This window comes from Anser anser (genome assembly GCF_964211835.1).
Source record: "Anser anser genome assembly, chromosome: 22".
Classification (NCBI taxonomy): Eukaryota; Metazoa; Chordata; class Aves; order Anseriformes; family Anatidae; genus Anser; species Anser anser.
Window position 1 is genome coordinate 9466009 of NC_139743.1, and position 25438 is coordinate 9491446.

Consider the following 25438-nt stretch of genomic DNA (forward strand, 5'->3'; position numbering starts at 1 on the left):
TCAATCAAGGTTTTAATTGACTTAAGCAGAAGAACAGTTTCCATAGCAATGGGCTGTCGGCCCCAATTTGTACAAAACCCAAGTATAAAAAGAAAGCAACAAAACCCTTTAAAAAAAAAAAAAAGACACAACGCATTTATTAGGATAAAAAGATACAAAAGCAACTCCGCGTTGGCTCTGCCAGTTCACACTCTCCCTGCCTCCTGGAACTTCTTAAGCAGAGGTTCGTCAGCCCGCAGGGCAAAGGTCAGGGCCCGTTTCTGGTAGTATGCCGAGTCCAGCGCCAGGTTGTCGATCACGTCTGCCAGGAGATGGGCTCTCTCCACGGAGCTGCCCGGGGCGTCGTAGCCCAGGGCAGTGAAATGCACGTGCAGGTGGTAGTAGGAGGGCTGGTAGTGCAGGTAGATTCGCAGCTGGGATCCAGGCACACCAAAGCGCTTTCCTATGGCTTCCTGAGGAGAAAAACAGGTCAGGAAGGGCAACGTGCAGCGAAGGCATGGGTGACGGGGAGCAGGTGGGAATAAAGACCCCAAAGGGACGGAAAGGAGAGCCCCCAGGTGCCACAAATAAGGAGAGAAAGGCAGAGAGTTACCAGGCAAACTCCCTGGCTGGTAATGAGTCTGCAGAAGGATTGAAATGGGTGGAGAAGGTTCAGGCAGTGAAAACATCAAAGGAAGCTGTTAAATAAACACCCCACCAAGAGGGGAGCCCCGCTCACACGCCCTGCTGTCTGGCAGCCAGGAGCAGGGGAGCCCGAGCCCTGTTAGGCAGAGGAAAGACAAAAAGGAGCAATTTCTGCTTCCTCCATCCTCCCAGCAAGAGAGATGGGGAAATTCGGAAGGGCAGAGCTCTTCTCTGCCAGCCCTCATCCTCCGGCTGCCCCACTTCTCCGTACCGGGATGTGCTCTCCGCTCTCGCTGTTTTCCATTCCTCCCTTATCTCTTCAGCTCGCTCAGCAAGTTACAGGATCCCGTTACCAGCCAGTGTAATTAAAGCTATAAACAGCAACAGCGAACTCCAACACACCGGCTTGGTTTGCTGCTCAGCACGCTGCAATCCCCTGACTAATCTCTTAATTAATCTCTGTTTTCCCCAGTGCAATTAGTTTCCAAATTTCGAATGCAGTGAAGGGAAGAGGAACTATCACACACCGATCTATACGGCCCATTACCAAGCATGCCCCGGTGTCGGGCTGGAAAAGTCACCGGCCAGAGAAAATGGCCGAGGGGTCAGAAAGGAAGCTGTTAGCGCAGGAGGACAAGCTCAGCTCCTGACGCGCGCTGCGGGCAGAGCAATATCCAGCACCCCCGAGAGGGGAGCGGTGAGGCGCTCACTGCCCGCGGGAAGCAGTCCCAGTTCCAAGGCAGGCAGCGGTCAGACTTTGTTCCCAGCCTGGCTGCCAAAAGGAAGAGGGTGTTTTCTTCTTAAAGAAGAGCAAGACTTTGCTCCAAAGGGACGGGCGGTCTCCCAGACACATCCACCACCTCTCCGGCCCCTTCCAGAAAGATGTTTCCTTCTCCTGGAACGCGCCACGCCAGCACGCAAGCCCAGGGACATAACAGCGTGAGGCCGAAGGCAGCAATATGAAGGCAGCACTGTTCTCGAGCTACGGAGGAGAGCCTCAGCTCCGACATCAGGACTCAGCACCACGCGGTGACGTACAAACGGGTGTCTGGTGGCTGCGGGAGGAAAGAAAAGCCACCAGGGTCCCCAGAAAGAGATGCAGGGAGGGCAGCACGGCCAGGCTTGGCAGGGCATTGCTGGGAGGGGTTTCCCAACCCAACAGGCCCTTGTAAGGCGAACAGAGAGCGCATCGCCCACAGGGCAGGCTCTGCTCTGGTCTCAGGAAGGGAAAGAGGCAAGGGAGGCATTCACACCTCCCCCCCACCATCTCCCATGAGAGGGGCTAAATCGAGGAGGAAAGGAAACCAGAAAACGCTTCCCATGGCCCTACGGAGACTCGCTGCTTTGCTAGGCACCGAGCCCTGGTCAGTGCCTGGAGCAGCCCAGGACGCCGGTAATGTATCCGGCCTCAAGGGCACAGAAGCCAGAGCACGAAGCAGGATTTAAAGCGCCCTCTTTTCCTTAGTGCTCCATTCCCCCCTCAGCGCTTCCCAGGGAGACCCACCGGCCTGCCGCCGCGGCACAGCGTGCCCCCCCTCGGGTGGCCGCCCAGCACAGCAGCGTCCCCAGGCACCCCTCCGCTCCCAGCGCTGCCGCACGCGGCTGCAAGGAAAGTCACCGTCATCTATTAACGGATGGCCCCTGGTAGGCACAGGGCTTCGCACTGCAGCAAAATAACGGGAAGGACCTTGGGAGGGCAACGTTAGCATCTCTCAGCTGCTGGTCTGCAGGCGGTTCTTTGCCAGGTCTGGGCTCGCAGCCACCCCGACTGCCGGGGAATTCAGGCAGGGACCAGAGCAGAGCAGCAGCCCAGGCGCCCGCTGCCCTTGCACTCACCTTGCCTTCCTGCAGGATGTTCTTCAGCAGAGGCAGGTGCTCCCCTGTGAGGTCCCGAAGGGACTTAACGTCCCGGCGCTGAATGAGGGCTATCAAGTAGAGGTCGTCCAGCTGCGGACAAGCAGAGACAGAGGATGCTGGTGAGGCTGACAACAGAACGAGCAGCGGAGGCTTGAGCACGTTGGCCCCGGCACGCTAACCTGAGCTTTCCACGCTGTGTCACAACACAGACACACACGCGTGCTCACTACCTGCTGTCTTATTTAACCAGCGTCTAAGCTGGGAGGAATCCTAGCTGAGAACCCCGGTACGAGATGCGTTCACCCCAAACCCCGCGTGTTTTTAATAACCCCTTCTGGACAAATTGTTTTTTTCAGCTGTTGGAACAGTAACAACCAGAGGACAGGAGCTTTCTCCCAGACAATGCACAACACGATCACAAATGTCTTCTCGGTTTTAAAGGCAGATCAAGCAAACTTTTTCTACTGTACACACAGCACGTGTAGTCACTGGGTTTTATTTCACTGCTCCAAGACTAAAACAGTCGCCGAGCCTCCTCTACCCTTTGCTTCCCCACGTTTCAGACTTCCCAAGTACCGCCACCTTCCACAGAAATAACCCGCTTCCAGCATCTCCTCGAGCGTTTCAGGAGCACTTGTCCCAGCAGGCAGCAAGACTAAAGACCCCAGCACAGGGCAGGAGAGGCACCAGGTCTGCGCGGGGCTGCAGCCGCCCGAGGCGCTGAGCGCAGCCTTTCTGCGGAGCTTATCTCCGCGCCCCGGCGAGGATTTACGCTGCATGCCAGCGGCCAGAACTGTGACTGTAGATTTTTCCGAATGAAAAGCTTCCTATATTTCCACTGCACAAACAGTGGGCCGCTTTCCAGTCGCTCCCGTTCTATAAATAACCGTTTTCAGGATCTAATCATCCACCTGACAGCCCCGCTGCCGTGACACACGGCCGCGCAGCAGCTCCCAGCCAGACCTTTGGCACCTCCGGAAGCACTTACCGAATTAAATGTTTAACAGAACACAGGGTCGTGGATCGCTGTATGCCAAAAATAAATAAAAATCAAACGCTCCGTCAGATCATCGTGTGGCATTGCTGCACAGGGGATAACAAACACGGAGATGGAGCCCCTTTTATAGGGATCTGCCCGTGCAGAGAGGCAGAGGCCGCCAGAAGGACACGACACAGGCTCACGCACCGCTGGTAACAGAGATGCTCTGTAGCAATATCCACGGCTGCACGTCACCCGCGCCTGAATCTACCTGTGCTCTCGCTGTGCTGTGCTGTGTCCTGGCAAGCAGTTGCCCGAGGCTACATCTTCAGCTGCCTCTGTTTCCAAAACCGAATCCTCCTGGTAAACAACCCCTCTCTGCAGCATTTAATCCCTGTCTCCTTCAGGTTACTTAGCGGTTTTCTAACGACATAAACACTAAAGCAAAGGGTTTAGATATCCAAGACCCAGCAGATCTTTTCAGGGTTATAAGAAACCCATCTGGCTATTCAGAAACAGATGTTCATGCCAAAAGATGCTTGCAGAACCCTGTCTTGGGACTCTCGAAATACAAAGCTTTTATTTGCATCCAGCCAACAAAGCAATTCTCATGGTTTGATTTGATTCTCAGAGCAGCCCTGTGCACAGCTCCAAAAAAGATGGCGTATCAAGTTTGCCTTCTTCAAACCAGAGCTGGCTCGCAGGAGAAAAGCAAACATCCCCTCTCCTTAGAACAACATCTGTATGTTACTGTTTGAAACAAATAAGCCTGTTGCTAAAAAGGCCCTCAGTGATGTAATGCACGGCACCATTTCAGGCAACGCCTCGGGGCTCCTGCGGGTTTGAGAAGAGGAAAAAAGCTAGAGGGATCTAAAACCGGCCTCCCAGCCGCATGTTTAACAAGAACTTGATTCCTCTGCACAGGCCAAGCTGTCAAACCGCTGCTGCAGTCTTTTTTAGGTGTCAGCTTACCCATGCTAAGCATGGCCGGCTGATCCCGGCCAGCCGCCCGCTAGCCTGCGGCTCGACGGTGGACAGAGGCACCGAGAGGCGAGGAGGAGGAGGTCGAGGCAGCCGAGCAAGCCTGTCCCGCGGCCCACTGCTGCGGGCAGGCACCGGGCAGGAAGGGACGCTCCAGCTTGGAGCACTCGCTGGACCCCGCCAGGCAAGGCTGGTCCTGCAGGCGGGGCCGAACCCGCACTCACGGGCATCGGCGAGGGCAAACGCTGCGCTGCTAAGCGGCAAAAAAAAAAGACCCAAGAAAACTCAAAGTGCTACCAAGGACCGACAGGTTGACTAGCAGCAGCCGTTCCCGCTTGCAGGAGGTCAGCAGCAAGCGGGAAGACTTCAAAACACAAACAGGAAACCTTCCTCCCATCCATCAGCCTGAAATAACTACAGGTGCATTTGCAGGATCTGCAGGCAGAGCACAAGGCGACACTGTCGAACAGAATTCTAAGCCCGTGCTCTGGGGAGGTTCGGCGAGTCCTGCTGGGAGCCCTATCTCGCTTCCCTAATTTAATTTAGTAGCCTACGGCTGTGAGCCGCCGCCGGCAGAGCGTGCTGATGAGATGAGTCGAAATCTGAACATCCGAGGGCTTTGAAGAGCAGCTGCAGGGATGAGATCTGTTCCGACAGGTCCCACGTTTAATCTAATACATTAGGACTTGAGACACGTTGGACCCGAACGCATTCAGCGTCTGTCAGAATACAATTTATTTATGCGGATGACTAAATTAAAAGCCGTACCCTCCTTGCTGAGCGCACACCCAGCTTCCTGCAAGGCAGGGAAAACAGTCCTCGTCTTCCTGACGGCAGCCTCACCAAACGGGAGCCATGCACGTACCCTGCTCGACGCGAAAGGCCAGGCTGCACACAAAAGCCTGTACCAAGAGCTCACAAACAGGACTTCTCTTACTCCGCAGCTTCTCCTCCTTAAGGAACTCCCCTGCTGCAGAAACGTTTTTCTCAAATTAAAATCATTTGTATACGGCTAACAGCAGGCTCAGCAGTTCACCGGCCCGTTTGCATTTTCCAGGCGTGGGATGTTGCGCCTGCCTGCAAGCAGCGACATCAAGCCCTGCTTGTTTGGTGGGATCCAACGGGAGGATGGAAGGAACCGGTGCTCGCAGCAAACCTCGAGGCTACCAGGTTCAGCCGTGGCTTGGAGCTGCCCGCAGCCAAGAAGAAATATCTTGGCTCAGAGACAGAAGCCAACACCCCTTGCTGGGACGCTCTCTCATCTGCCTGGGAAAGAGACATTCAGCATGAGGGGCTATAAATCCTGAACGCCACGGACGTAGAAAATAAAGTCCAAGCCCTTCTCTCAGGGTAAAGAATCACAAAAATCATCCAGGAGTCCACGCCTCTGTTTTTTTAAAACACAGGAAGCACCCAGCTATCAACAACTCCCATCACCTAGAAGAAAGTACCCACGTGTAACGTGCTGAACCCCCCGACACCTCCCCAGTCCTCCCCCAGAGCCTGGAGGAGTCGGGGCTCAAGGGCAGGCTCTGCCCCAGGGCCAGCTGCTGTGCTGCTCCAGAGGCAGCAAGGGCAAGCGGCGAGGGCAGCCACGGGGAAGAAACCAAGAAAATCCTGTTTGGCTCACAAAAAAAAAGCAAACAGCAGCATGGATAAACCTTCCCTAAAGACAAATCCTACCATCTAAGTGCTCCCTAACCATACCAGCTCTGAGACCTGGGTACAGCAGAGAAAACTAAAGTACAACCTCTAGCCCACCTGCCTCCAATGCTGATCCAAACCACTCGGTTTGGTCCCAGTGAGTGAGAATTTACACCACGACTTTGCTCAGAGCGAGGAAAAGGATGGCACATTGCTGCAAATTAACTTTTTGGGATCGCTAAGTGTTGCTGTCACCATCCTGCAAGTAAAGACACTGAACGGCGTGAGCAAGGCTGCAAGCCTGCAGCGTGGCGCCCGCTTCGCGCGCTGAAGGTCGCACCTCTGGGGGAACAGGTGGAAATTCAGGCTCAGTTACTCACAGCAACTTGGCAAGGGATTTTTGGAATAGCTGATGTGTGGGGAATTCACCCTGTATACGGACTACCCTGCGGTAACGTACGTGTACCCACCTGGTCATTCCCCCAAGTAATTTAGCAGCAGACCAGAGATGATTCCCCTGCCTCCCGGCCTCCCCCTGGCCCACGCTCAGCGCAGAAGCACAGAATCGCACTGTGGTAACAGCTCACAGGCAGGACTATTTTCAGTTCCCATTTCTAAGTTTCCATCAAACGGTAACGCTCCCTCGCTGCCACCCGTGGAAAAGTTTTGAGGATCAGAAACGTGAAGGACTTTTTGACTCCAGCGAGTCAACGGGTGCAGGCTTGGAGCCTTGCTTCTTTGAGCGTCGGGTATTTCATCTCCGCAGGCACGCCGTGGGCCTTGATGTCTCCAGGCCACGGAGGTACCGCAGGAGCTGAGCCAGAGTCAAAGGAAATAATGAGCCACTCAATTTAGGATTATAGCCTGGGCTAAAACCTCTGAATCTCAACAAGTGGCCACTCCAGCGAGGGGTTAAGCAGCTGCTCATAAGCTAACAACCATCTGTTTGATATCGTGTGCAGGAGAGTTAATGGGAACAATCGGAGGACAACAACACATCCGACTGATTTATGCCTCACATTTAGGCTTACAAAAACCCAAACAAATGAATTCATCGGGAACAAACAGGCATCTGGACTTAGGTTCAAACACATCATGACAATACTCAGGCCAATACAGGGAAGAGAAAGTGAAGCTAATAAATAAATCACTGAGCAGGAGTGAGGACAGTCTGTGTTGTGCAGTGTCCACGTGCGATACAAGGCCCTGAGTCACTGGCAGCATCACTGCTTAATGACGGTGTGAACAGGAAGGATACATTCCCCTACTAAAACTTTCATTAACGTGCTATTAGTAATACAAAAGGGGACACTTCCTCTGTACTACCTCTAAACAAGCAGCATCCCTTCAAAAACAAGAGTAGCAAACAAACCTGGTTTTGATTCCACTTAAAATCTGGAACAAGAACAAAGCCGTTGCAGGGATCTTGGTTTTCATGGATGATTCGATCAGCCTCAGCTTTCTTCTCCAGGATATTATACACCCACTGAAAGAGAAACGTGATTTATAAACCAGCAGAGAAAATAAACTCAGGCACATTTAACCCAAGCTCATGGATTAGTTTGTATTTACTGCAAGGAGAATATAAAAAAAAAAATAAAAAAAATCAACAACTTGATTTTAAAAAGACCAAATAAATTCCTGGCCAACAACATTTGTAGTTAATTATCCATAAAAAACTCCAACAAACTCCAGGCGATTACGAGTACTTCAGTCAAAAGATACCCCCCTGACCCCACTGCATGGCACTACACTGCTGGCTAGCTAAATTATTCAGGGATTTTTGTTTTCCTCTCAAGCATTAAGAATTGGCCACAGCTGGAGATGAGGTATTGAACAGGGACGGTTTAGCCCAGTATAAAAACTGTTACATTTGCCTGTAAGAGGATTTGGAGACAATTCTTCCCGACAGGATCGAGTCCAGTATCCTGCAGCCAGACCCGGCTGCTTGGCCAGAGCCTGAGCGTGCGCCAGGTCCCAGAGCGGGTCCTCGGTCTGAGGTGCCCAACACTCAGGCTCCGACCCCAAGCTCTAACGCTAAACAAATTCTTACTAAATGGGAACGCTCACACACAGAACTCATTGTCTACTGCTCGGACAGCCCGTTTTCTTCCATAACCAAAAATGGTTTTAAATGTTTTTAAGCGAGCCTGACTCCAGCCCCGCAGGCTGACTCAGCTGGCTAAGAGCTGAGCTCTCCAGCCAGCACATCGTGCTGCCGCCTTCCCTGCTACACGAACGTCTGCAATGCCACCTTCCTGAGCTCTTCCTGCAGGTTGTGCCAAATTACCGTCTGATGGTCTTGCTTGTCATTAGCACCTTTGATTAATGGGTTGTCTGTAACAAGAACAGACTTCTGAAAAGGAAGCCAGGCTCGCTGCTTGCTAGGGCATTGAGCAAGCTCAGGCAGCACGGGCTTCCTCCTTCCAGCAATGAAGGTGAAGAAACCTTACCTCGGGGCAGCGGGGCGCAGCCTGACTCAGCACCCAGAAGGAAATACGCAGCCAAGGGCTCCAACCTGGCTGGTTTAACCCCAGCAAGCCGAGAGCAGAGCCCGGCGCAGACCCCAGAGCCCAGGTCTCTCCCTTGCCACTGGGACACGTGCCCATGTTTGCTTCTCTGCTTGGGGAGACAGCTGCGGACCGCTGCAAGCACAAAAACCCCGGAGGGGCAGCAGCTCTCCTCTTCCGCGCTCCCCATCTGGCAGCAAACAGGCACGAGCACTCAGACAGAGCAGGCTCCTCACCAGCATGAGCAACGCCACTCCTGGAGCTTGCCAGGCCCTAGCGAGATCGACAGAGGCTGAAGTCAGCTCGTCTGGGGCTCCGCAGACGTCTCTCACGGCACTGCATGCAGCTCTGGGCCTGTTTACACCTTTTACCTCCCACGCTCTGCTGAAACCTTTACAACTAGCTCCGGAAAGGAAACTCAGCTGATTTTTCCATTCGGAAAGGAAGCAGCACATTGCTTGCAAGCCTGAGGCTGGATACAGCTCCTGCTGCTGGCAGTCAGCACTCTCTGGGTGAACACGAAAGGCCTGTGTTTTCTTGGGCAATGCATGTCTCTTGGTTTCCTGACTGATTAGAAAACAGCCTGCCACTCTTCTGTCTCTATATTTAAAGCTTCAACCTCCAGATTGCTTGTAATCCTTGCTCTGGTTATCCCCCTGCATTCCTCACCAGCTCCAGTTGGGCTGCTGGGAAGGGGAACAGAAGGACGTGGGACCTCAGACCCCACAGAGAAATATTTCCCCCTGCAGCAGTACCTTCAGAGCAAAGCACCATCCAGAGACAAGACAAGTTTCTGCTATGAAATGGAAGAGGGCAGGAATAAATGGCAAAGTAAGATGGGCAGAAAACATCTTTATATCTGGATTTCTTTTCCTGCTAACAAGCTGCCCACCTGCTCTAAACATCACCTGCCAAATGAAAAGTTTTACAGAGAGCACTGTGACTTGGTTTCCTCTAATTGCTAACAGTCTTGGGGTCTTACTGAAGGCTTCCAATATTAACCAGGTCTCTAGAAGATAGGGCAAGATGGTAGGAAATGGCTAGGCTTTGAAAGCTGAGATTAGTTTGAAATGCCAATTGTTCCTCCCCCAGTCAGTCTCTGAAGAAAGAAATCCTAACTGAGACAACTAGGTTGTAGAAAGAGCACCCCCAGTTGTTTTAGTGTTAGGGAGTGTTTAGGATATGGACAGGCGTCTAAACCAGACACAACACTCATCACCACCACGCTCATCTTCCCATCAAGCTTAGGTACAGAACATTTCTGTTACCCCAGGCGGGTACAGAAGAATGGAGCCGTTGCCAGTCTTGCAGACACACCAAGCGAGCTGGGTCAGTGGCTGCTGTGCACGCCAGATGCTCAAGATAAAAGACAGCCCTTTTGGGAACTGTCAGGAGTTTAATTAATCTAATCAAAACTTAGGATCATTGTGAACTGACCTGAATACATCTCCTTAGGGACAAACGAACCTCTCCTCCCTTGATCCTTCTTTTTCTGCTTAAATTTCTGGTCTTTTCTCCCTAGCAATAACATCTTAGAGAAATTCAGATCCTCGAAGAGATTTTGGAAAGCATGTCACAAGATCGCTGTGCTTTGTGACCCTAGAAGAAAAGCAGGGCAGGAAGCTCTGCAGAAAATGAAAGTTTGCCGTTTACTTTTTCACGCCTCCTCTTTTGAGAAGTGCCAAGCTATCAGTACCTTAATAAGCTCACTGATCAGATGAGCTGAATTTTACCCCAGTGCTGCCTCATGTGACCAGCAGTGATCAGCTGGCTGCTCTTGCTGTTTCCAGCACAAGCCTGGGGAGGACAACACATGTCCAGAAGCTGGGACCACAATAAAACTATTATGCTGAAAGTATCCACGCTTTGCGTTCTCCAGGCAGAAAACAGAGCCTCCTCTGTAGTCCTCCAGTACTTCTGTTACCCTTCATATTTCCTCTGCCTCTTTTCAAAACCACTTAAAGACAAGAAACTGCACTACCAAATGACAGAGGTCAAGGCCTGATGGTCACACCATGCTGACCGACATCTCTCAGCGCAGCTAAGGCAGCTGCTCCCAGTGGTAACCAGAGCGTGTTCCCATGCACCTACCTAGCGCAGAAACCAGCTCACAAGCACCTGGTGGAATGGGCAGAGAGAGAGCTCAAGCAACTTCTGAAGGCTGCTGCTACGTCAGGGAACTTCACAGCCTGCAGAGCAAAGGCATGGAGAAAACATCTGTGCAAGCTGCTGTCGGGTGCAAGTGGACTCTCCTGTTTCTCCAGCTAATAAATGCCTCCTGTACATCACTGGTGCTGCAGCCTGACTGCTGCAAGAAAGCTGAATGATGGAGCAAAAAAAAAGCGAGCGGTGAGGAGCAATTGAGTGCACACTGCAGTTTGCAAGGTGCCTCCTGGCACTAGATGCAGAAAGCAAGATTCATGCTCATCTGCAAGTGATTAGGGAACAGGCATCACAACAGCAAACCCCGTTAACTGTTCTGCTGCTGTTCAGGAGAGCAGAACAAAGGTGTAGGGAGAGGATAGCCAAGGCCTGGTGTTTGGCTTTTGTTTGAGACAAAGGAGTTTATTTTTAATGGATGGCCTCAGCAGACCCTCACCTGCAGTCAGCTGGAGAGGGCACACGCTTCCCTCATCAGTGAATTGCAGAGGCAGCATCACAGGGGAGAGGACGCAGAAGCCACCGTCTGGCTTTAAAAGCTGTTCAGGTTGCTTCCTGGTTTCCCTTTCACGGCAGTGGCTGCACAGATTAGATACATAAGCAATCAGTTTCTTTTAATGCACTGAAAAAGCAGTAATCAATTACTCAGTAAGCCTAGCATTACAGGCTGCGCAGGCTGGCATGATTTGGTCCCTACAGACTTGTGTTCCTTCTAAAGACAAAAGATGAGGTAGGGAAAGGAGTGGTCAAAAAGGAGATGAAAGAAGAAACAAGTCCATTTCCACTGCCTGGGGCGAGAAGCAGACTGAAATTCAGCTTCTCCCCATGGAATATGGACCAGAGGACTGAAAGGCAGAGTATCTGTATGCAAAGCACGACGAGCGAGTTGTGATGCAGGAAACCAGGCACAGTCTCAGTCTTCGCATTTCCACAACACCCAAGAGACACGTGAAAGGCCCAGCAAACAGCACCAACACCCAGGGAACCACCCTTGTAGAAGGAACATCCCAACGCAGAAAGCCTCCAGAAACCCTGGGAAACACACTTCGGATACACCTCCAAGGGAAACGTTTTTCTGTAACGGTGCAGAAATGCCACAGAACAGGAGAGCTATACTGGAGGAGCCTAGGGGAAAGAGCCTGGCTTAGCATTGCTGAGCTTACCCAGGTCAGACTGCCTCAAGGTAGTACGATAGCTAAGCGGGTGTTTTCAGTGGAGCAGGCAGCCTCACAACCCAGACATCTCGAATAATCTGCAGCCGGTCATGTCTGCTCAACAGGCCCGCAGTCAGAAGAGAGGGCGAAGTGCTGGGGAGCTGACGATCTACAGAGGGTGCAACCAAGAGGGGGACGGGGGCAGAGCACCGCTGATCCACGTCGGTAAAGCCGCTGCCTCGGACTTCCAGAGGGCAGACTGAACTGTTCAGGACGCTGGTAGGGAGGGTCCCTTGGGAGTCGGTCCTGAAGGGCAGAGGGGACCAGGAAGGCTGGATGCTCCTCAGGAAGAAAGTCCTCAAGGTGCAGGAGCAGGCTGTCCCCGTGTGCCATAAGATGAGCCGGTGGGGAAGAAGACTGGCGTGGCCAAACGGGGGACTTCTGCTGAGCGTCCAGGAGAAAAAGAGAGTTTATGCCTGGTGGAAGAAGGGGCAGCCAACTCGGGGAGAGTACAAGGAAGCTGCTGGCATATGAGGGAAAAAATCAGAAAGGCTATAGCCCAGCACGAGCTCAACCTGGCCACTGTGGTAAAAGACAGCAAAGAACGTTTTTAGAAATACATTAACAGTAAGAGGAGGACCAAGGAGAATCTCCATCCTTTACTGGACGCGGTGGGAACACAACTACTGAGGATAAGGAAAAGGCTGAGGTTCTTACTGCCTTCTTCACATTTATCTTTAATAGTCAGTCCGGTTATCCTCGGGGTACTCAGCCTCATCCGGAAATCTGGGATGTGGAGCAGAATAAACCCCCCAAGCCCAGCCAGCACAGGTTCACGAAAGGCAAGTCCTGCCTGACCACCCTCATCTCCTCCTATGACTGGTGACCCTCCTGGTGGATGAGGGAAAGGCTGTTGATGTCGTCTACCCAGACTTCAGCAAGGCCTTTGACACGGTCTCCCACAGTGTTCTCCTGGAGAGGCTGGCAGCCCGTGGCTTGGGCAGGTACACGCTTTGCTCGATTAAAAACTGACCGGACGGCAGGGCCCAGAGAGTAGTGGTGAACGGAGTGAAATCCAGCTGGTGTCTGGTCACCAGGGGTGTTCCCCAGGGGTGGGTGTTGGGGCCCGTCCTCTCTAATATCTTTATTGATGACTTGGATGAGGGAATTGAGGGCACCCCCACTAAGTTTGCAGACAACACCAAGCTGGGGGGAAGTGTTGACCTGCTGGAGGGTAGGAAGGCCCTGCAGAGGGACCTGGACAGGACGGGTCGATGGGGAGAGGCCACGGGATGAGGTTCAACGTGGCCAAGTGCCGGGTCCTGCACTTTGGCCACAGCAACCCCATGCAGCGCTACAGGCTGGGGGCAGAGTAACTCAAAAGCTGTGCAGAGGAAAAGGATCCGGGGGTGATGATTGATGCTCAACTGAACATGAGCCAGCAGTGTGCCCAGGTGGCCAAGAAGGCCAACGGCCTCCTGGCTTGTGTCAGGAATAGTGCAGCCAGCAGGATCGGGGAGGTGATCTTGGAGGTCTTTTCCAACCTTAATGATTCTACAATTCTAGGAAATTCTTTACTCAGAGAGAGGTTAGGTACTGCAACAGGTTGCCCAGAGAAGTTGTGGATGCCCCAGCCCTGGGAGTGCTCAAGGCCAGGCTGGATGGGGCTTTGGGCAACCTGGTCTGGTGGGAGGTGTCCCTGCCCATGGCAGGGGGTTGGAACTGGATGACCTTTAAGGTCCCTTCCAACCCAAACCATTCTACGATTGTATGGGCTTCTGAGGAGATATTTGACAGCCCAATATGTTAAAGAGGGAGACCAAAGACAGCCAGAGCCCTGCCCCTGTCCCTAAGGCTCCTGCAAATGTCAGGCTTTGCAGAATCCGTTGACTTCAAGGCACATTTTCAGCTCTGGTTTGGCCACAGGAATCGGAGACTGCAGCATGCCACAACTGCAATGCACGAGGCCTTGCGCAGCTGCTGGTGCTCCTGCAAGCACAGCCTCTGGCGGCTGTGGTGCCAGGAAGCAGCCATCGGGCTGCAGACAAGAATATCAAAATCAAGACTGCTAAAAAAAAAGAAAAAAAACAGGTTGAGAACTGAGCTTTTTTTCTCCTGCCCTCAATTCCCACCATCCAAACCCATTCCAGCACCAGCACAACTGGAACCCACCTTGTCGAGGCTGTCAAATGGTGTTTGACACACCACTGCCTGAAACACCTCTTCCTTCAGACTCCTCCATCTCTGCAGAGGGATGCAGAGCCACAGCAACTTGGGGAAGCAGCAGTGCCCCTACCTGGATGCTGAAGCTCTGGGACTGGATGAAGGGCAGCGTTATGTTCTTGTAATCCTCCCAGCTTTCACGGATGAGGTGCACTTCCTGGCGGAGGTATTTCTGCAGGTGTTTCTCTGTGGCGGGGTACACCACTGTGGTTTTTATCTCTAGAAATAAACATTTTTGCTGAGTTATAATCACAGGTGAAAGCCAAGTTACTCCCCTTAGTTCCTGATAAATCCTTTTTTTCGCCCTCTAATAAATGCCACACTAACACATTTCAAAAAGATACCATTAAAATAGCAGGGGGGAGCTGACACAGGAGGCAGGCAAGTGCTTTAACCTGCAGGGCTCCTTCTGCTCTAAAGGAGAGGAGGCTGGTACAGCTGCAGACAAGGAGCAGCAGCAGACGGCACAGCCAGAGCCTGTATTTCCAGTTCAGGTGGAAGGGTACTCTGTGCAAAAAGGTTTTTCCCACGCTCACTTTTCAGACGTATCAGCAGCATCAGCACAGATCCGGGGCTCCCAGGGAAGAGTTTGTGTGCAGCCAACTAGGACAGAAGCAGCGCACAACAACGCTACCCAGGGCATTTTCCTCATTCTTACATCTGAAGCTAACCAGATGTTATCAGGCAAGCACTCTGCAACTTTCTCCAGCCACCAAAGCAGACACCACGTGAGCTGCACGCAGCGGGGCTACGCCAGGGGCTGGCACGAGGAGCCGCCAGGCTTGGGAACACCGGGGCAGCCGCCGTCCCCAGGGACCGCCTCGGGAAAGCCACCGGCGGGCAGGGACAGGGGAGCCGAGGCTGCGAGAAGATGGAGCTGAGCCTGCTCTGGATCCGGCCCACGTAACGCCAGCACGCCCGCCTGCGCCACCTCGGCTCAGCCGCGGCCAGGGAAACCAGCCCCCAGCCCACCCCACACGCTTGCAGTCGGCTGGAAAATGGGGAGAGGGAACTGGGCACAACCAGAAGCGCTGGCGGAGGAGAGGACCCACGCCGTGGGACGCAGGCGCTTTCCAGACGAAGCCAGGAGCCTCCTGAGGTCTTTGGGAAGCTCAGGCGCAGCGAGCGGGCCACCAGGAGAGCGGAGCAGCTGGCCAAGCCTCCTGAGCCATCCGGGGACACGCCAGCGTGCTTGGAAGCGGCAGCTGAAAGCCAGACCTGGGGAGATGGCGGCACGGCCGTGCGCAGACTGGAAGGTGGTTGAACTACTCAAGCACCGGAGAGCTGCTCTCCTGGGGGAGCCCGAAACCCACTTTGTTCCCCTGCTTCCATCCTGCTGCAACTGCCTCGAGCAGGGTTTGTCTCAGGGCTGCAGCGCCGAGCCAAAACACCAAAGCTGAGGTGCCAGCAGTCAACTCCATGGCAGCCCCTAGCTCCTGCCCCTAACGGAGACAGGGACAGACCCCAGCAATGTCAGGGAGCGGGGCCTCGCAGCCCCGGAGCGGACCCGCTCCTACCTTTCCAAAAGTTTTGTTCTTTAGTTTGTGCGTAGCTTCACTCCAGCTGCCCAAATTCCCGCAGAGGGAGGCCGCTAGAGCTGCTTTCTGATTGCAAACAGACTTGAAGCAGCTCGGCTCCCCAGCCAGCTCCAAAATGATGCAGCCTCATTTTGCAGGAGTCGAAGAGCCAAAACTCTATTTGATACAGCTTGGAGGGTCCTTCTGAGCACATGCACGCTGTGTTTGAGAGCACACCACGGCTGTCTGCTTCTAGAGAACAAGATTAGGACAGAGTTTCTTCCATTTGGGTAACAAACAAAAAGCTCTGAAGCAGAAAGAACAGGACAGGCACCTCATCAGCCCCTCGTGAATTCAAACAGCGGAGCAGCTGGGACAGCAGCACCACCCTCGGTGTGCACACCAGGCAGCAGAAGGGATGCAGGAAGAGAGAAGTAGGAGAAATAGGCACTTCTGCCATGACAGGCGATCACACCCTGACCCCAGCCAGCCCCCAGCACCCTGCCCTGCTCCACCGCACCCAGCTTAGGCTACGAGGCTCGCGGCAGGCTGCTGCCCCCGCGTCCTGAAAGCTTCCTCCGTTCATAATGCAAAACGTAACGTGGAAAGGACCATTCATCTCCTCTGAAAGCCTCTTTCAGCTGCGGAGCTAGGGACAGCTCTGTACTTCTCGTGAGCAGCCGTATGACAGCCAGGCCATCCTCCCTGCCCCGCAGGCAAGGCTCTTCGCTGGCCCATGCCCTGTGCCAAACGCGACTTGCGGGAACAAGACCTCCTTGTGCACGGTGACTGGCAGCATTCATTCGGCACAGACCTCGGCTCGCAGCGTCCCTCCGGAGGAAGGAGACCCTGATGACTTCCCGGGAGCGCGCGGACAAGATAAGGGCTGGCACCGCTCCTTTTCCAGAGCTCCCGGCCATACGGGTGCTCAGCCCTGAGGACAGAAGGCCGAGGACAGAGGGACCCATCTGGAGCAAACAATGGCTGATCAGCGTGGCCAGATGAGCTCAGGGAAGAGGGCTGGATGATTCACTTCGTTCCCCTGCACCAGCCGCCCAGCGGAGAGCGCTTAGCTGTTTAACAGAAGGAAAACAATTTCTGTTTGCCTTGAGATTAAGACTTGGAGGTGTGCTTTCCATGGCGTTACACGGCGAGGGGCGCTCTTGCATCCCGCCCCAGCGGCTCTGACCTTGGCAGCGGCACGCCTCGCGCGGCGGCACAACGCTCGGAGACTTTCCCCCTTTGCCCGCGACCGGGTGCGCGACAGAGCCTGCCGCGGCACCGACGGGGGCCTCCGCCGCCCCAGCCGACGGAAAGCTGGCAGCGAATGTCATGCTGGAAGGCGAAAAACACCTCGCGGCTCGAACCAAAGCCGGGGCAGCAATCAGATCTGCGTGCAGCAAGGGGCAGGAGTCCCGCCGTTCAGAGCAAACAGGCCCCGGCTCCCAGCTTCTGCCCAGGCTCTGTGACGGCTTTTGCCGCTGTCAGAAAGACCGCGGGCCGCGCACCACCCACCAAGCCGCTCACCGGGGCACCAACCAGTTGTGCCTCGAGCTTTATACACGTCTATATGTTAGCCAGACACTGAATGTAAATATCCATTTGCTCTCGAAGCCAGGATCAGGGTGGAATCTTTTTTGTTTTCTGGTTTCTGTTTTTTTTAAGGTCAGCGCTGCACAAGCTGGGAGACTGCCTTTTCATTTCATGCCAAGCCCAGCTTAATGAAATCCACAGGAAAATGCTGGTAACATGAAATATGAAAATGCAAACCACAAGGGCAGTCTGGTCTGATTCCCACCATACACATGTTCAAACAAGGTTGTTTTCCAGGACTCGATTAGCACTTCTAGTGGGATGATGTAAGAGCAGAAGACGAGGCTGCAGCTCCTCCACTCCTCACTTAAAAAAAAAAGACAAAAAAAAAAAAAAAAGCACTGGGGGAAAAACAGAAAGGCAAGAGACAAAATGCCAAGATCGGCCTTCAGCTGAAGCTTCCACAAGCTAGTTTTATATCCCGAAACAAGGCCAGAGCACGGAAGTCCAGCGAACCAATGCACGCCGGGGCTGGCGACGAATACAACACGTGCGCCCGCGCTGCCGCAGCGCTGCCGGGCATCGCCCCCGCGTCCCGCAGGAGCAGGCCCTGCTGCCGCCCAGGCCGGGGGCGGCCACTCTTGGCGGAGACGGCCACTTCATGCGCTTTAAAACAGCGCGAGATCAGAGGAACCCTTAACGCACAGCTGTGGTCGAGCAGCAGATGTCTTGAAAAGCAGAGAGGGAAGAAATTGCGGTTCATTAATGATTATTTCCCTTCTAGAGGTCTCATCAGCCCTGGAACGCCCCAACACTGCTAATTAACATAAGTGACTAAGGCCAGAGAAGCTGCCTGAAAGATGTTCGGAGCCTGACTTTCATTAGGGGCCCAAGCACTCGCACTCAGGATGAGAACGCTGCAGCCCCGCTCGGCCACAGAAAGCATCCGCGCTACAGATGCCAGCGAGACCACGCTCGCTCGCTGCTAAGTCTTTCCATTTGCGGGCGACCAACCGCGCTCATGCTTCATTTTAAAAGCTGCCCTGCTCCTGACAGGCTCCACATGCATTAAAATACCACGTACGATGCCGTATGGGCACAAACTAGCCAGGAAACAGAGGGCAAAAAAAAAAATCACTGGACACATCGTGTGGTTTTTAGGTTGCTAAAGGGTCAGCGATTGTCTCCGCGTGCACCTGAGTCACGTCAGCCAGCGTGTTCCTGAATGCCAGCCCCAGGACGCCACAAAACGTCTGTGGCTTACTCTGGAAGTCAGGACTGCCTGGCAATTAGCTGGAGGTACCTAAAAAAATAATAATAAAAAAAAAAGAGGTCTAATTGCAGGAACCTGAATGAACGCATGCCAGAGGTACTCCAGTGGTACACGACAGCCGTTTGGGCAGCTCACCCTGCAAAGGGGGTGTCTGAGGGAATACTCCGTGCTCTTGGCTCCTTGCCCACAAGAAAACGAAGCTCAGCCGGACTAGCACCAAACAACTTCTCCCCTCCCCTGCCAAAAAGGAGAGCAAAACACAACCCAGCACACAAACAAAACAAAACACACGAAAAAAGAGCTAGCCAGCTCAATTTGGGAATCTTAACAGACAAAAGGGACTGAAGAGAGCTGTTGCCAGAAGCAGAGGACATAACACGTTGCCCCAGGTTCTCCGTGCTTTCAAAGTGAACCAGCTAAGTCAGCTGCATGGCTCAAGCTGTCCTGAGACTTCACACCAGTGCAAACAGTGAGGAAGAGGTCAGGGAGACACGCGGAGATAATTTGTGCTCGCTTCTCTCATCTCGCTCAAGAAACTCAGAGGCAGTATTAAAATGGGCCATTGCAATTTATTTTTGGGGTGTTTTAAATAAATTTAAGTGTGCTGAGGAGTTGAGAGAAGCATGTGGGGCAGGAACAACCTGATTCTGTTTCTGGGTGGGGGCACTTGTTTCTTCCCTTCGCTAAAAGCGAGCTGAGGTGGTGCTCTGGTTTACGAGCTACACAAGGTAAGTGCCCAGCACAGGCAGCTGAAGGGAAAGTTGCATTTGCGCTCTTGCAGGTTTTTCCTCTGCGACGTCTTTCCTGCTGCACACATCTCCCTGCACTGTCCCCAGCTCCTCCTTTTAACTCAGACCTACCCGAACTGAACGACGTACAGCCTCCCCCTTTCCCCCTGCATGAACATCCTTCATTTTTGGCTGCCATCACCGCTGTGCAGTGCTGCAGGCGAACACCTGCCGTAACCTCCCCCTGACCGGGTCCCGCCTCGCTCCCTCACAGACGCCTGGGGTTTCCCTTACAGAACACCACAAAGGCGCTCACCGAGGACGAGGCTTTCGAGAGCTCACGCAGCCTCCGGGGCCAGCACGTGCCAGGGCAAGCCAAGCGCGCTGCCGGGGCCTCCTGCCGAGGTCGTCCGGCCTCTGCTTCTCATCCACGGCCGGAGGAGGACGTGGCGGGCCCTGGCTGCGGCAGTCACAGCGTGGGAAGGAGACAAGTTCCAAGTCACCACCTCCTGAAAACTGGGGCAAAGCACGGTAACGCCTCCCACCGCCCCCCGCACCAGCCCTCCCTTCTCTATCCTTTCTTCTGCACCCACCCAACACCCCCCTCCGGCCCAGGCACTGCTCCAGGCTCTGACTGATATTTACACCCTAAGGGGGCGGCTCGCTCTGCTGGGCAAGCCCCGCGGGCGGGCAGGGGGTGCAAACACGGCCACTGGAAGCGCTGCAGACGCCAGGAGACGCAGACCTTCCCGGTGCAGCTCATGCAAGTTTCTCCAGCTCCTGCTGCCTGAAACCAGACGCTTTCTGGGCTCAGGAACGCAGGAATATGTATCACTTCCTGCATGACTGAATAGTTTCCCCACCGCCTTCCACGCTCTTCCCTTTCTCCCACAGTTTCTCCACCCTGTGTCGGAGAGCCGGAGCGTCTCCCAGTGCGTTCATTTTCAGACTATGAGCTGGTGAGCTTCAGTCTGCAGCGCGGGGACGGGCTGTGCTTGTGGAAAGGCTAGTGACAGGGAGCCGCACACCTGCCAGCCGCCGCCGCGTGCGGCAAACGGAGACTCCTTCCAGCGCAGGGCTGACAAGAGCCCTTGAATCACGCCAGCGCGGCTTCGGTGCCACGAACACGACCTCCGCCAGCAGCCAGGCCAAACGGGGCTGCGCCGCGCTGGAAAACGCAGCCGCTCCTTCCCGAACAGATGTCAGCTGGGCAAACGCACCACCGGGAGCTGGATGCTGTTAGGGAACGCCTTGCTTAAAGCATCTAGCTTTTGCAATCGCTCCTTTGGCACTGCGATGAAAGCCCTATTTCCCCTGCTATGAAGGCAGCCCCTGCCCTCCCCGCTGGTCACCGGGCCGGGGTTTCCTCTGCCAGCATTTCACGCCTTCAGACACCAGCTGCCTGTTAAACCCAGGCAGGAGCAAGGGGCAGGGAAAGCACCGCACTGATATTTAAGCACGGCAAGAGCTTAAGCAAGAGGTACATTCTTCCCTCGCCCTCCCCATCAGTCAGCGTTACGCTGTGCTGCAAACACGGGGAAGCGTTTACAGCTCTGCCCCACAGACCCACACAGCTGATCTCCAAACAGCTGCCCTCAGCACCCACTGGCTAGCCTAGAACAAAGTTAAAACACTTCCTTTTTCATTATTAGACCAGGTATGATTAGAGGGCATCCCACCGGCCCTGCCAGCAAGCTCACTGACAAATTATCTTCTCCTTAACGGGGTGGGTTTGGGTCGCGCTTCAGACGAACACTGTCACCAAACTGGTTTTCAAACGTTATTTCCCATTTTGCCCACCAAGTGTCTGTCCCGGCGGCCAGTAAGCCTGGTGAGCAGAGCACGCTGAGGATGAGGTCCTGTTCCTGCACGAACACAAGCTCTGTCTCCACGCGCCCCCCAGCCAGGACCCTCTGGCACACTCTCAGCCCCAGAAAGCTCGCCCGTAAGCTGCGGCTGCCGCACGCCGAAATTCTGATTCCCAGGGCAGAGGGAAGCCGCTTGCTCGAGGTGACTTGCATCTCTTAGCTTGCCTCTTCCATACCTTCCCCACGAAGCTGGGCCGTGCAAACAAAGAGCCTTGCCCAGCCTTGCAGGCTCTTTTACTACCAAGACAAAACAAGCTTTCATCACGCAGAGCTGGCGTTAGCTTTAGTCCCTGGACGAAACAGCAGCCGAGTGGCTTAAACGACAAGGGGGGAAAAGGGTGATGAAAATATCCGCTTTCGGCTATCGGGAAGCCCCAGCTGAACGCGGAGCCTCCCGGGGTCTCTCAACCACGAAGGCGACACTGAGAGATGTGCTCTGACAAAGCGGGAGACCCGGAGGCAGCTAACCGAGACACAGACAGCTCCTCCCACGAGCTGCTCTGCGCCGTCGGCGCGCCCCGTTCCAGCCTGGGTGCAGACGCGAACCGGCCACCGGCAGCTGTCCGGTGCTCGGCCCAGGCAGTTTGCTGTAAGGGGGCTTCGCCCCACCTTCGGAAAGGAAGGAGTTCGGTCTGGGGGCCTGGCTGCCCTCGGCAGGGAAGCCGCAAAATCCCCGGGGCAAATTCCTGTTCTGCATGACACAGCGACCCAGGGCTTTTCAGTGGAACTGGGTGAGGCCAAAGTTTGACCTCTTCTGCAAGGTACTGCGTTCAGACCATGCGGAAGTGCAAACCCGCAAACGCCAGGAGGTAAAACCCTAGCACCACAGCCAAGAGACCAAGTTAGACCCCAAGCCAGGTCTTGCTAGGTCTCCACACGATGTCCAGGGATTTCTCACAAGCCCTGGCACTGCGCGCAGCCTTAGAGGAAATTCCTCATCCTTCATTTTAAGGTTTATTAGCTTTACTCCTTGCGTCAACTCCCTTCCTGGGCCATGACTCAACTCAGAAGGGCAATTTCCTTCTGCTCCCAAACCTGTTTCCTCCAGTGCTCAGTGTCCTGGGGTGCCAGCGCAGCTGCCTGAGAGCATCTCAAGCGAGATACCTGCAAAAGCAACTCAACACAGCATCACAACACCCTGCAAGGAAGGGCCAGCCTCGCCACGGGGTCAGGAGCCAGAGAACTGCACCTGCCCATTCCCCAGGCCAGGAGCAGCACACGCTGCCCCTGGATGGCCAGAGATACGTGGAGCCAGGCACGGGGAAGCCTGGAGCAGCTTGAGCTGCCACAGGGTTGGCTGTAAATCAAAGACCCCAGCTCCTCCAGCACCAAATTTCTTCAAAGGAAGAGCTAAGCCTTTTTTAACGTCAGCAGACAGGCCTCAAACTGCCAAGGGAGACATCTCCCAGTCATGCTTATCATTCACCCTGCTTGCATTTTCTCTGGTAACGACGTGCTGGCGTAGGAAGCTGGGGAGACGGAGCGGTCCAGCGCGGAGCCCTGCGGGGCCAGCCGTAGGGACGCAGGCACAGCTGCGCCAGGGAGCAGGAAGCAAGGATGCTCCGCGTTGTCTGGGGGCACGCTGCTTCCAAACCACGGCAGGCGCACCCCTGGTAAAGCTGCTGCAAAACCTGCCTTTGAAAGGCAATTTTAAAGGTGATTCGAAAGACAAACTTCTGCCGGAGGATGCCACGGGCTTATTCCTTCTCACAGCCAGAAGAGCAGCAGCGCAGTCACACGCAAGCACAGCAGCGGGTTTGGCGTGAAAAGCAGATAGCAAAGCTATGCAGGAAAGGGTCACAGCACGGAAGCATCGATCAGGAGGAGACATCCGATAAGCCAGGCACAGGAGGAAAGTGACTTTTACCAGGGTGGCTGAAGGTTAACTCTCCCCAGATACGCTGTTAAGCACCCGAACGCACGGCTGCTGGCCTGACATCAAGCTGTAACAGCATTTCTGCTGTCAGAGCAACAACGGAGTCGTGCAGCCCTGTAACAAGACAGCGCAAGCAAGCCAAGAGCACCCAGTGATCTCTGTAGGCTGGAGCCAGGTCCCGGCATTTCAGCGTTGCAATGCCACCTCGTGGGAGCTGCTGCCAGCCTTCGGCTCCACAATCCTGTCAACGGCCCAGGGCACTCTCAGCAGCCACCGCACCGCCGTACTTTCCTGCCGCTGGAAGGTTAAGGCCAAAACTTCCAATTTCAAGCTACCTGCAGAAAAACGCAAGCTTCCAAAGCCAGACAGTGCTTCCACCTAACACAATGGAAGCTGCACTAAAATAGCAGCATCTGGGGGAAGACACGTGCATTGCCCTGAAAATCTGATTTGGGACCACAACAACTTCTTACTTTAGACTACCACTTTGATTAATTTTGACTACGTTAAACCTGTCTGGTTATCATCACATTTACAGCAGCATTGACACATAATTAATCACTGCACTTCCAGAATTAAAACAAACGTCAGCATTAAATCTAAGCACCAGGACAGCCAAGAAAGCATGCCCCTCCGTCAGCAGCTGAAGGGTGCCGCAGCCACAGAAGACTTTCGATGGCAATGAAAATCCATTTCACAGGCCAACACCGTCCCATGATGTCTTCAACCTGCTCATCTGACCTCGCCATACTCGGCTGTTAATCAGGAATTTGTAACGCAGGGATGTGTGAAATCACCAGGGAGCAGCCTGAAAGGCAGACACACACCAGGTGTCTGCCTGCACGCATCAGACACCAGGGGCTACCAGCACTTAAATTCCCATTCCCATCACATTAGCTGCCTGTCCTTACAAGGCAACACCGGGCAATGAAAATACAGCACAGGAGATGACACCCTGGAACGAGAAGAGTTCACACAGATGTTCTGCAGAGGATGTTTTCAAAGCATACCTTATGGGGAGGGATGACAGCTAAGAGATTACCCGACATCTCAAACAGAACAGGCAACTTCCAGACACACGAGGCCGCCTTCAGCTTTACAGCAAGGTGCAGAGCGATGGCTGCAGGCGATCGAAGAGCTGCCCACCTGGCAGCCCACCGCGGTGCCCAAAGCACCGGGAAACTCGGGGAGCGCAAGCACCGGCGGGGGGGAGCTGCGCTGCCTCAGAGCACGGCTCGAGGCCCTCAGGAGATCCGGGGGCAGCGCGGGCCGAGGAGCGCAGCGGCTGGCAGCGGGCAGCGCACCCGGCAAGCCCCGGGTCCCTGCAGGCCGGCAGGGAAGAGCTCGGGGGCCAAGCCCGGCCAGGGGCCCGCAGCGCGGGGCCGCACTCACCGCTCAGCTCGGGGGGCGGGTAGAGGCGGTACGTGCTGTAGATGTCGTTGGACATCTGCAGCTCCAGCTTGGTGTGCTTCTTCAGCAGCTCCTCGATCTTCTCCTCCTGGAAGGGAGTCTTCTCCAGGATCAGCACAGCGTCCGTGTCCTCTCCCGAGGGGCCGGTCACCTGGAGCGGACGGAAATCGGCACGGGGAGCTCCCCGCAGCCCCGCGGGGACGCCTGGCGGCGAGCAGCCCCCCGATACCGGCCCTAACCCCCCTCCTGCCAGCTTAAAGCCGCTGCCCCGGCTCCCCCCGGTCCCCCCCGGTCCCCCCCGGCTCCCCCCGGCTCCCCCCGGTCCCCCCCGGCTCCCCCCGGTCCCCCCGGCTCCCCCCGGCTCCCCCCGGTCCCCCCGGTCCCCCCGGCTCCCCCCGGCTCCCCCCGGTCCCCCCGGTCCCCCCGGCTCCCCCCGGTCCCCCCGGTCCCCCCGGCTCCCCCCGGTCCCCCCGGCTCCCCCCGGCTCCCCCCGGCTCCCCCCGCTACCTGGCCGTGCACGAAGGCCGCCTTCTCCCGCGCCGAGTCGCGCAGCAGCCGCCGCAGCCGCACGGAGCCCAGCGGGAACGGGGCTCCGGGGCCCGGCTCCGCGCCCGCCTCGGCCTCGGCCCCGGCCCCGGCCCCGGCCTCCGCCCGCCGCCGCTTCGGCTCCGGGCCCTCCGCCATGGCCGCCGCCGAAAGGGAGCGGCCGCGCCCGGCGCTTGCGCCCCCTGCCGGGCCGGGGGGCTCCCCGCAGCGCCCCGGAGCCGGCCCAGGAGCTGCGGGGGTGTGAGGGGGGGACATCGGCCAGCCCGGCACCTCGGGCCTCACAGCCCCTGCCCTATAGATCCAGCCTCATAGGGCCGTGGGACCATGTACACCCATATCCCTGCCCTATAGATCCAGCCTCATAGGGCCGTGGGACCATGTACACCCATATCCCTGCCCTATAGATCCAGCCTCATAGGGCCGTGGGACCATGTACACCCATATCCCTGCCCTATAGATCCAGCCTCATAGGGCCGTGGGACCATGTACACCCATATCCCTGCCCTATAGAGCCACCCTCATGGGGCCGTGGGACCATGTACACCCATATCCCTG

The 25438-nt window shown here is 55.2% G+C and overlaps 1 protein-coding gene across 1 annotated transcript; it reads right to left on the bottom strand.

Moving 5' to 3' along the window:
- On the bottom strand, window positions 1-25040 carry DCPS (decapping enzyme, scavenger). The gene is made up of 6 exons (XM_083808136.1): window positions 24845-25040; window positions 24320-24488; window positions 14206-14351; window positions 7458-7571; window positions 2461-2571; window positions 1-452 (listed from the first exon to the last, which is right to left on the bottom strand). Exons 1-6 carry the CDS (start codon window positions 25019-25021, stop codon window positions 186-188), a joined length of 984 nt encoding a protein of 327 aa, XP_083664262.1. The 5' UTR covers window positions 25022-25040; the 3' UTR covers window positions 1-185.
- Between the last annotated feature and the right edge of the window lie 398 nt (window positions 25041-25438).